Consider the following 12,037-nt stretch of genomic DNA (forward strand, 5'->3'; position numbering starts at 1 on the left):
AACAAGGCATTGGTTAGAGGCCTCTACTTATATTACGTGAAAAGGTTGTCAAGAAGCTCTCCCAGCAATGTGGCCGCTTTCGAGAGCACAACATCCAGCAACATTACTCATTTGGAATTCTGACAATTTGATATAGCCTTCTCCCTAACATATGTTTTACCAACCAATCAGCTGCATGAATGCCAGTGGGGAATTCTGTGTCAATATCACACACAAAACCTGTTTCATTGGACAATATACAGCACAAAGCAATTTACAACCAATCATGTGTTATGAGACTTTGTGGAATTCCAAGTGGGACATTTCTTCAAGGCTGACCCAAAACAGTAACAGGTCTTGTCAATCCTATTTACTGAACATGTATTGTAAGGAATCCATTGGGATAAAATAAATACACACACAGGCAGTTATGCATAGCTTGTCTCTGTGACCCCGGAGAGAGAAAGACAAAAACACTTTATTATTAGCTAGTTATTAGTCAATGAAGCGTGGGAATGCCAGGCGGGTTGGCAGCCATTTCCCTCCTAATCACCAGAGCTCTCAGTCAAGAGACCACCTCAGACAGCAGGCTTCTCTTAAACCGGACTGTAGTTAACATGCATGTAAAAATCAAACGAGTGTTCATGTTATTAACCCAGCCTGATAGCTAAATGAAATGTACTCATAAATCTGAGGTTTGCTTTAGCAGGTGCATCAGAAATCTTCAAATGACATTCAGACTATAGAGGCAAGAAGCTGCTGTGTACTGCACTTGCAACCCAGTCTGAGCTGCAAGCTGTAAATAGCACACAAAAGGAACATGATTTTCTGTGAAACATTTATTAGCTTAACATGAGCATGCATTTGTACATAACTCTGTATACAGATGGATAGCTCATTAATAGAAAAGTGTAATCTGGCTGTTCTGTTGCATGAGCATCAATTTAAACAACGCCTTTGTCAGCACCCACTGACCACTTTTCTTTCTGGTATAGAATGTGTAATGTTAATCTGTGTGACCACCACCAAAGCAAAACAGTGATATTGATAAGAAAATATACAACCTTATGCAATATCGCCATTAAACAACTGTACCTAGCACTCTAAATCATCCCAACAATATCCACGATTTTGGATCTCTCTGAAACTGAACATAAAGCCATCATTCATGACATTAAACCTTGAGAATCACCTCCGGACACAATTGTTGGCAACTGTCTGTAAGCAGGTGTACGTTTTTGATTGAGCAGCAAATCTTGGTCAATCCCCTTGTACCTGCACTATTAAAACATCATTATTGTTAGTAGGCTATTCCATGTTAAGAAAGGCGAAAGAAACCCCACTACTCATTTACAACCCAGGTCGTATTTTGGTACAATATAAGATTTAGCTGAGATTGGGTAAATAAATAAACATGAGAGGTTTTCAATCAGATAAAATGTACATTTATTACTTACAATAATTTATACCACCCTGAAACAGAGGTTGTGCCTGCTAATGGATGGAATAATGAGCCAGACAGAAACACACTGATCTGTGATCTCAGTCCAAAAATTTAGCCTACAATTACTGTGTCCTCATCTGGGAACTCATAGAAGGGCACCTCAAGGTTGAGTGGGGCTGGGCCTTTCCTGATGCGGCCAGAGGCATCGTAGTGAGAGCCATGGCAGGGGCAGTAGTATCCGCCATAGTCACCAGCATTGGCGATGGGTACACAGCCCAGGTGGGTGCACACGCCAATAACAATGATCCATTTTGGGTTGGCGACGCGGTCCTTGTCGTGCTGGGGGTCACGTAGCTCAGCCATATCCACAGCTTCCTCTGCGGCGATCTCTTTCTCAGACCGGTGGCGGATGAACAGAGGCTTGCCCCTCCACTTGAAGGTCATATTCTTGCCCTCTGGGATCTCTCCCAGCTTGACCTCGATCTTGGACATGGCCAGGACATCAGCTGAGGCACTCATGGAAGAGATAAACTGTGTGGCCACGGTCTTGGCTGTGTAGACACCAACCACGGCTGTGGCCCCAGTGACAAGGTAGGAGAAGGTTTTCCTGGACTCGCTGCTCTCCTGAGAAGATTTCTTGGGGTCAAGCAACTCAGGCCGACGGTAATCAGAGAAATCTGGCACCTTGATGTCAGTGTGAGCGAATCGGACTGCAGCTTTTGCTGAAAAATAAAACAAGTCCATTAGATAAACAATCAAAACAGTATTAAGAGAAAGACAATGGCATGTGATAGGAAAGTACCAGAGGGCACATTATAGAAGCAGATACATCCAAGTCAATAGCTAGTAAGATAGCAAATTAATGATCAGATTGTATGAAAGTGAAGTTTAAATACAAAGTAGCTAGCTTTCTAATAGTTAGTTAGCCCATTAGCTGAGGAGTATTCATTATGTATTGCAATGGAAAACAGTTTAAGAATCAAACGGATCAAACACAATGATTACCCCCCTGAATTTGTCAATTTTAAACTATTTTGTTATAAAACATTTTGCAACAAAAATCTGCCTAATGAACACACACTTGACCTACATGTTAGCTACCAACTCCCTTGCTAAAATGTAAGGTTAAACTAGTGACCAAGAAAACTCTCCTGACTCTAGCCACCAGAATCCGACCCTACCATTACACTGACCTGCATTGGGGTCAGAATGCAAACATGGTTACATTACGACACTGGAGACGGCACAAGATACAGGTCCACGTACCTCAATGAATGGATGGGATATGCCACTGTACTCAATTTTACCTTAATCCACACCGATACATCTTAAATCAATTTTTATTTGTCACATGCTCTGAATACAACAGGCCTTACAGTGAAATGCTTACTTACAAGCTCTTAAAACCTCTTGGTGTTAGGGGGAAGTATTTTCATTTTTGAAAAAAAAAACGTTCCCGTTTCAAACGGGATATTTTGTCAGGAAAAGATGCTAGAATATGCATATAATTGACAGCTTTGGATAGAAAAAAACTGATGTTGCAGGCGAAAGCCAGAGAAAAATCCAATCCGGAAGTGCCCCAGGTTTTGAAAGCGCTGCGGTCCAATGACTCCCTATTCAGCTGTGAATGTACCATCAACGAGCTTACGCTTTCTATGTATTCCCCAAGGTGTCTACAGCATTGTGACGTAGTTTTACACATGTCTGTTGAGGAATAGCTGTAGGCGGCCACATTGCGTGAGTGGTCACATGGTGGCTCCGAGAGAGATTCTCGCGTAAAATAGGTAGCCATTACTCCAATCGGTCCTAGTGAAAAATGAATTGTCCCGATGGATATATTATCAAAAAGATATTAGAAAAACACCTTGAGGATGGATTCTAAACAACGTTTGCCATGTTTCTGTCGATATTATGGAGCTAATTTGGAATATTTTTCTGCGTTGTGGTGACCGCAATTTCCGGGCGATTTCTCAGCCAAAAGTGAAGAACAAGCGGAGCTATTTCGCCTACAAAAATAATATTTTGGGAAAAAATGAACTTTTGCTGTCCACCTGAGAGTCTCCTGAGTGAAAACACCCGAAGTACATCAAAGGTAAACAATTTAATTTGATTACTTTTCTGATTTCCGTGACAAGGTTGCCTGCTGCTAGCAAGGCATAATGCTATGCTAGGCTATGATAAACTTACAAATGCTTGTCTAGCGTTGGCTGTAAAAGCATATTTTGAAAATCTGAGACGACAGGGTGATTAACAAAAGGCTAAGCTGTGTTCCAATATATTTCTCCTGTGATTTTCATGAATAGGAATATTTTCTAGGAAGATTTGTCTGTTGCGTTATGCTAATTAGTGTCAGATGATGACAACGGTCCCGTTCACAGGATGGGGTGTCACTACAGGTTAAATTAAGATTAAGAAAAAAGTAAGATATAAGAAAAACAAATAATTAAAAGAGAAGCAGTGAATAACAATATCTATATACAGGGGGTACCGGTACAGAGTCAATGTAAAGGGTCACTGGTGTCGAGGTAATTGAGATAATTATGTAAATGCAGGCAGGGCTGTTAAAGTGACAATGCATAGATGTTAACAGAGAGTAGCAGCGTGGGAGCAAATAGTCTAGGTAACCATTTGATTAGCTGTTCAGGAGTCTTATGGCTTGGGGGTAGATACCTCTTGGACCTAGACTTGGCGCTCTGGTACCACCTGCCGTGCGGTAGCAGAGAGAACAGTCTATGACTAGGGTTGCTTGAGTCTGATGATTTTTAGGGCCTTACTCTGACACTGCCTGGTATAGAGGTCCTGGATGGCAGGAAGCTTGGCCCTGGTGATGTACTGGGCCGTACGCACTGCCCTCTGTAGTGCCTTGCGGTCGGAGGCCGAGCAGTTGACATACCAGGCAGTGATGCAATCCGTCAGGACGCTCTCGATGGTGCAGCTGTAAAATATTTTGAGGATCTAAGGACCCATGCCAAATCTTTTCAGTCTCCTGAGGGGGAATAGGTTTGAAATACTGTTTGTTTTCCCGGAAAACTTCCGTTTCGTTCTCATGCTAGCTAGCAGTAGCCATTATGGAATGGCACATCACGTTGAACAACAAAATAAGCTGATAGGTTGACTGCAAACTGGCTGCAGTGGCTACTACTAGCTAGCATGAGGACAAAAATGGCAGTGTTCTAGGAAAACAAGCAGTATTTCAACCTTCTCAATCTATCAGTGTGGATTAAGATAACGTTTGGAGTGCAGTTGCATATCCCATCCCTGCATAGAGGTAAGCTTTCCGACCCATAATCGCACGCCAGCTCCATGGCGTCTTAATATAGCCAAGATTGCGTTCTGACCCCAGTGTAGCTAAGTGTCGACAAGTGTAACAGTGGGGTCAGAAACTGCTGACTATCATCACTAAGACCCACCTGTATGGGTTATGCAATGTTATTGTAACTAGAATGATCAAAATATGACATTACTTCACATAAGGTAGCAGCTAGTTAGCTATTTAGTTAGGTAGCTAGTCAGGTTGTGACCCCAGACTCCAGTCAGTTTCTTTAACCCAGAGGCGTCACATTGAGAGACTTACGGGAACGCTTGCAAAACAGACCATGCAAGGGTTTGCAAAGTCAATGAGGTAAGTGTTATACACAATGACGTATTTCTGCGCATGAGTTTAGCAAGGTAACGTTGACAATGCATCGCATAAGCATGATCGGGATTTCTATTGGAGAAGCAGTTTCTGGCTATCTTCAAACTGTACTGTCTTTGTGCCCCATACTGCAGTGCTGCTCCTCCTGCTAGTTAAAATGTCTTAGCCCCGTTCATCATGGGCAACCCACTTACTTAGCTAACTAACTAGATAATTGTTAAAAATATTATTATACCCAATCGATATGTGAAGTTAATTGTGCTTCTACCCAACATGTTTGTGGTTGTTGGTTGAAACCGTTTGGTCTTGACCTCGCAGTCAGCTACCTTAGTTAGCTAGTTAACTAGCCGGTTGGCTCGGCCGCTTCCAGCCAATGCAGTCTACACAGCTAACATTAGCGAGCTAATGAACACTAGGCTAAATTATGAAACAATCCTCAGATTCTACAGCATATCAATTGGACTTTAGTAAAATACAACAATGACTCAAGGAAAACCCGATTACTAACATTAGCCCTGAGATACTGCTAGCTTAGCTACTTACCATTTATGCTAACTGATACTGCAGGCCCAGTCTTTGGACTCTGACCGTTCAGGGACTCGCGGGTAAGGAAAGGTTTCTTCGTGTCTACCAACACTTTTTCTCCTTTTACAACCACCCCTGGAATAAGGGCTTTGAGGGGTCCAGCAACTGCATAGTTCGTAGCCTGCAAGTATGGAGAAAATACCCCCGAACGAGCGGCAAGTGACATCATCTTTTTAGCGAGAGAGGCTCCTTGCAATGCTAGCTAGCTACGACCTTGTCTAGACTGTGCAAGGGGAACAAGCGCTGGTTGATTACGCAACACGTCAGGTGACGAAATTACGTATATCAGAAGGGTTACTGTGTGTTACTTTTCTACTGTGATGAGAAATATCTAATCCATTCTTCTCTTAGGGAATTATTATCTGATGAAAATACTTAAGACTTTTCTGACATTAAATTGTTTTATGTGTTTTGTTTTACACTTTTACATTTTTTGCTCAAGTTTGAGATAACCAATCATAATTTGCATACATTTATTCCCTGCTTTGATAGCTGGGGCGGGACTAGTGGTTCGAGCGTTGGACCAGTATGAAAGCTTGGTGGATGGAATCCCGGAGTTGACCTGGTAAAAATCTTTCGTTCTGCCCCTGAACAAGGCAGTTAACGCACTGTTGGCCGTCATTGTAAATAAGAATTTGTTCTTAAATGACTTGCCTAGTTAAATTAAATGTACATTTAAATATCACATCAGGACCTACGTTTAATAATTATCCTCATCATGCAGAAAAATACAAAACATTATGCATAGCTGCTATTTGTGTAACGGTTATACATTGACTTCATAGGTAGTGACATATAGATATTAAAAATACATCTTTGTCCAAATGTAGGCCCATGTCCTGCATTTTTTAAAATGTATTTCACCTTTATTTAACCAGCTTGGCCAGTTGAGAACAAGTTCTCATTTACAACTGCAACCCGGGTAAGATAAAGCAAAGCAGTGCGACAAAAACAACAACACAGAGTTACACATAAACAAACGTACAGTCAATAACACAATAGAAAAATCTATATACAGTGTGTGCAAATGTAGGAGAGTATGGAGGTAAGGCAATAAATAGGTCATAGAAGCGAAATGATTACAATTTAGCATTAACACTGGAGTGATAGATGTGCAGATGATGATGTGCAAGTAGAGATACTGGGCTGCAAAAGAGCAAGAGGATAAGAAACAATACGGGGATGAGGTAGTTGGGTGTGCTATTTACAGATTGGCTGTGTACAGGTACAGTGATTGATAAGCTGCTCTGGCAGCTGATGCTTAAAGTTAGAGAGGGAGATAAGACTCCAACTTCAGTGATTTTTGTAATTAGTTCCAGTCATTGGCAGCAGAGAACTGGAAGGAAAGGTGGCCGAAGTAAGTTGGCTTTGGGGATGACCAGTGTAATATACCTGCTGGAGCGCTGGGTGTTGCTATGGTGACCAGTGAGCTGAGATAAGATGGGGCTTTACCTAGCAAAGACTTATAGATGACCTGGAGCCTGTGGATTTGGCAACGAATATGTAGTGAGGGCCAGCCAACGAGAGCATACAGGTCGCAGTGGTGGGTAGTATATGGGGCTTTGGTGACAAAACAGATGATACTGTGATAGACTACATCCAGTTTGCTGAGTAGAGTGTTGGAGGCTATTTTGTAAATTACATCGCCGAAGTCAAGGATCAGTAGGATAGTCAGTTTTACGAGGGTATGTTTGGCAATATGAGTGAAGGATGCTTTGTTGCAAAATAGGAAACCGATTGGAGATTTAATCTTGGATTGGAGATGCTTAATGTGAGTCTGGAAGGAGAGTTTACAATCTAACCAGACACCTTGGTATTTATAGTTGTCCACATATTCTAAGTCATAACCGTCCGTGGTAGTGATGCTAGTCAGGCAGGAGGGTGCGGGCAGCAATCGGTTGAAGAGTATGCACTTAGCTTTACTAGCATTTAAAAGCAGTTGGAGGCCACGGAAGGAGTGTTGTATGGCATTGAAGCACGTTTGTAGGTTTGTTAGCACAGTGTCCAAAGAAGGGCCAAGAAGGGCAGCGTAGCCTAGTGGTTAGAGTGTTGGATTAGTAACCGGAAGGTTGCAAGTTCAAACCCCCGAGCTGACAAGGTACAAATCTGTCGTTCTGCCCCTGAACAGGCAGTTAACCCACTGTTCCTAGGCCGTCATTGAAAATAAGAATTTGTTCTTAACTGACTTGCCTAGTTAAATAAAGGTAAGAAAAAAAAAAGTATACAGAATGGTGTCGTCTGTGTAGAGGTGGATCAGAGAATCACCAGCAGCAAGAGCGACATCATTGATGTAAACAGAGAAAAGAGTTGGCCCGAGAAAAGAACCCCGTGGAACCCCCATAGAGACTGCCAGAGGTCCGGACAACAGGCCCTCCGATTTGACACACTGAACATTGTCTGTCGATAAGAATGCGTTGATTGACAGAGTTGAAAGCCTTGGCCAGGTCAATGAAGACGGCTGCACAGTACTGTCTTTTATCGATGCCGGTTATGATATAATTTAGGACCTTGAGTGTGGCTGAGGTGATCCCATGACCAGCTCGGAAACCAGATTGCATAGTGGAGAAGGTACGGTGGGATTCGAAATGGTCGGTTATCTGTTTATTGACTTTGTTTTTGGAGATTTTAGAAAGGCAGGACATGATGTATAGAGGTCTATAACAGTTTGGGTCTAGATTGTCTCCCCGTTTGAAGAGGGGGATGACCGCGGCAGCTTTCCAATCTTCTGGGATCTCAGACGATACGAAAGAGAGATTGAATAGGCTAGTAATAGGGGTTGCAACAATTTCGGCCGATTATTGTAGAAAGAGAGGGTCCAGGTTGTCTAGCCCAGCGGATTTGCAGGGATCCAGATTTTCCAGCTCTTTCAGAACATCAGCTGTCTGGATTTGGGTGATGGAGAAGCGGGGGGAGGCTTGGGCAAGTTGCTGCAGGGGGTGCTGAGATGTTGGCCGGGGTAGGGGTAGCCAGGTGGAAAGCATGGCCAGCCGTGGAAAAATGGTTATTGAAATTATAGATTATTGTAGATTTATCGGTGGCGACAGTGTTTTCTGTCCTCAGTGCAGAAGGCAGCTGGGTGGAGGAGCTCTTATTCTCCATGGACTTTACAGTGTCCCAAAAGTTTGGGGAATTTGTGCTACAGGATGCAAATTTCTGTTTGAAAAAGCTAGCCTTAGCTTTCCTAACTGTTTGAGGATATTGGGTCCTGACTCCCCTGAAAAGTTACATATCGCGGGGGGCTATTCAATGCTAATACAGAAGGGCATAGGATGTTTTTGTGCTGGTCAAGGTCAGTCAAGTCTGGGGTGAACCAAGGCTATATCTGTTCTTTTCATTTCTCATTTCTACATTTGTTGAATGGCATGGTTATTTAAGATGGTGTGCAAAGCACTTTTAAAGAGCAACCAGGCATCCTCTACTGATGGGATGAGCCTACTTGCTGAAGTGTTTTAGGGAGCGTTTGAAAGTGATGAGGGGTGGTCGTTTGACCGCGGACCCATTACGCATGCAAGCAATGAGGCAGTGATCGCTGAGGTGTATTTGAAGGCCAAGTTGGTCAGAATGATATCTATGAGGGTGCCCATGGTTATGGTTTAGGGTTGTACCTGGTAGGTTCCTTGATAATTTGTGTGAGATTGAGGGCATCTATCTTAGAATGTACGATGGCTGGGGTGTTAAGCACGTCCCAGTTTAGGTCACCTAACAATATGGAATCTGAAGATAGATGAAGGGGGTCTATAACAAGCGGCTATGGTGAGAGACTTGTTTCTGGAAGGTGGATTTTTAATTGTTTCATTGTTTGGGCACAGACATGGATAGTATGACAGAACTCTGTCAGGCTATCTCTGCAGTAGATTGCAACTCCGCCCTCTTTGGCAGTTCTATCTTGTCGGAAAAGGTTATAGTTAGGCATGGACATTTCTGGAGTTTTAGTGGCCTTCCTAAGCCGGGCCTCAGACACGGCTAGGACATCACGGTTGGCGGAGTGTGCTAAAGCAGTAAATAAAACAAACTTAGGGAGAAGGCTTCTAATGTTAACATGCATGAAGCCAAGGCTTTTACGGTTACATAAATCAACAAATGAGAGCGCCTGGGGAATGGGAGTGGTGCTGGGGCTGCAGGTTCTGGGTTAACCACTACATCACCAGAGGAACAGAGGATGAGTAGGGTAAGGGTACGGCTAAAGGCTATAAGAACTGGTTGACTAGTGCATTCTGAACAGAGAATAAAAGTAGTAGATTCAAGGCATAATGTACAGACAAGGGTATGGTAGGATGCGAGTACAGTGGATGTAAACCTATGCATTGAGTGACGATGGGAGAGGTTTTGTCTCTTGAGGCACCATTTAAGCCAGGTGAGGTCACCTCATGTGTGGGGGCGGAACAAAAGGGCTAGCTAAGGCATGAGCAGGGCTGGAGCCTCTACAGTGAAATCAGACAATAATCACTAACAAAAACAGCTATGGACAAGGCATATTGACATTAGGGAGAGGCATGTGTAGCCGAGTGGTCATATGGTCCAGTGAGTAGCTCGGCGAGCCGGAGACACAGTGATTCAGGCAGCTAGCGGACCAGCAGGTTGAAGCATTTAAAAATAAAATAAATGTATCTGTTATTTTACCAGGTAAGTTGACTGAGAACATGTTCTCATTTACAGCAACACCCTAGGAAATAGTTACAGGAGAGAGGAGGGATATGAATGAGCCAATTGTAAACTGGGGATTATTAGGTGACTGTGATGGTTTGAGGGCCAGATTGGGAATTTTGCCAGGACACTGGGGTTAACACCCCTACTCTTACAAAGTGCCATAGGATATTTAATGACCTCAGAGAGTCAGGACACCTGTTTAACATCCCATCTGAAAGACAGCACCCTACACAGGGCAGTGTCCCCAATCACTGCCCTGGGGCATTGGGATATTTTTTTAGACCAAGATTGCCACCTACTGGCCCTCCAACACCACTTCCAGCAGCATCTGGTCTCCCATCCAGGGACTGACCAGGACCAACCCTGCTTAACTTCAGAAGCAAGCCAGCAGTAGCATGCCGGGTGGTATGCTGTGGGTATTGAAGGTACTTAAATTAGGTAGCTAGCTAGCTTTCTTGCAATGATTGAGTCTAACATTTAAGCATAACTAGTAACATGACTTTGTAACCATTCAGTGTCACTCTTGATTCTAAATTGCAGATTCATAACTAGCCCAGGATGTACTATTAAGGTGCATCGGGACTGTTGTACACATTGGTCGCGACATCGTCAATACTTCAATGAATAACCCAAGAGACAGTCCTCTTGGGTGAAGGAGAGATAATGCATAACTGATGGGCACAAATACATTTCTTAAATATCTCTTGGAGGGCCAGAAAATAAATTAACAGCGGACAAGCATTTGTACCTGGTCAAAAAGCTCCACATCCTTCTCAGTCCGTGCCTGAAGGTGATCCTCGAAAGTGTTCTGATCTGGTTAGACAACTTCCACAACATCAGTTGGGGTATCAGTGATCTGAAAGTACGTTATACAAAATTAGCAATAGACAAACAACACTAAATCGATGACAAATTTGAACAAGTACAGAATATGCAATAATTGTATATACAGTTGAATTGTTTACCTCAATCAAAGCTGTGGCTCCCATCCGTACTCAGTGGAGGCCTGGATGCTGTTATTGGGTGCAAAGAGAATTACCTTCAGGTTGGTTTCCCACCCTTCATGGTACCTATCAAGGGTCTGGTTAGTCCAAATGTGGAGGAGGGGTTAGGAAAGCAATAGCTATTGACGATGTAAGATATTGAAATATGTCCGATTATTTACCATGGAAAAACCAATTGTAAAATATAAATTAAACATACCATTGGTGACAGAATATATCCTATAACATCCGTACCTTGTTCCAGCTTTCGTGACCTTGGTCACTCAAGATGACCATAGGAGAACCGTGGGTTTAGAAGATGTCCATCATCTTGTTGGAGGTGGCCTCGCCAGTCTCGTCCTTAATGGGTATCATACAAAACAAAAATCTATTTTTGGTTCCAAGCACCCTTCTTAATGGGTTATAGAAGGGAATTTAGAGTTAATCACATACTCTTCCTTTACTGACCTTAATGGGTATTGCCTCCATCCACTTGGTAAAGTGATCGGTCACGGTCAGACACCAGCTGTTGCCATTCCTGGATTTCGTGAAGGGTCTGATGAAGTCCACCCCTAACATTTAAAGATGACTTTATTCTTACCCGTATCATACAGAATGCAGATTTTCATATTTGTAAGGACACTGACACACACACACAGATTCTATAATAATGAAATCTGCTGTGGTCAAATAAAGCAACCATTTCAAAACAACTTATCAGGGCAAAATTTGAATTTGGACACTTACTGATCATATGCCTCG

General features: G+C 42.9%; 1 protein-coding gene across 1 annotated transcript; it reads right to left on the reverse strand.

Moving 5' to 3' along the window:
* Positions 1-800: 800 nt before the first annotated feature.
* Positions 801-5,922, reverse strand: LOC124033867 (cytochrome b-c1 complex subunit Rieske, mitochondrial-like). Its single transcript, XM_046346240.1, has 2 exons — positions 5,604-5,922; positions 801-2,145 (listed from the first exon to the last, which is right to left on the reverse strand). The coding sequence occupies exons 1-2, from the start codon at positions 5,812-5,814 to the stop codon at positions 1,535-1,537; spliced, it is 822 nt and encodes a 273-aa protein (XP_046202196.1). The 5' UTR covers positions 5,815-5,922; the 3' UTR covers positions 801-1,534.
* Between the last annotated feature and the right edge of the window lie 6,115 nt (positions 5,923-12,037).

This window comes from Oncorhynchus gorbuscha, linkage group LG04, assembly GCF_021184085.1.
Source record: "Oncorhynchus gorbuscha isolate QuinsamMale2020 ecotype Even-year linkage group LG04, OgorEven_v1.0, whole genome shotgun sequence".
Lineage (NCBI taxonomy): Eukaryota > Metazoa > Chordata > Actinopteri > Salmoniformes > Salmonidae > Oncorhynchus > Oncorhynchus gorbuscha.

Bases quoted from the DNA above. Each gene is read 5' to 3' on its own strand.
- LOC124033867 (XM_046346240.1), bottom strand. From the start codon at position 5,814: ATGATGTCACTTGCCGCTCGTTCGGGGGTATTTTCTCCATACTTGCAG. The intron at 2,146-5,603 runs GTAAGTAGCTAA...TTTATTTTTCAG, and splicing joins AGTATCAGTTAGCATAAATG to CAAAAGCTGCAGTCCGATTC.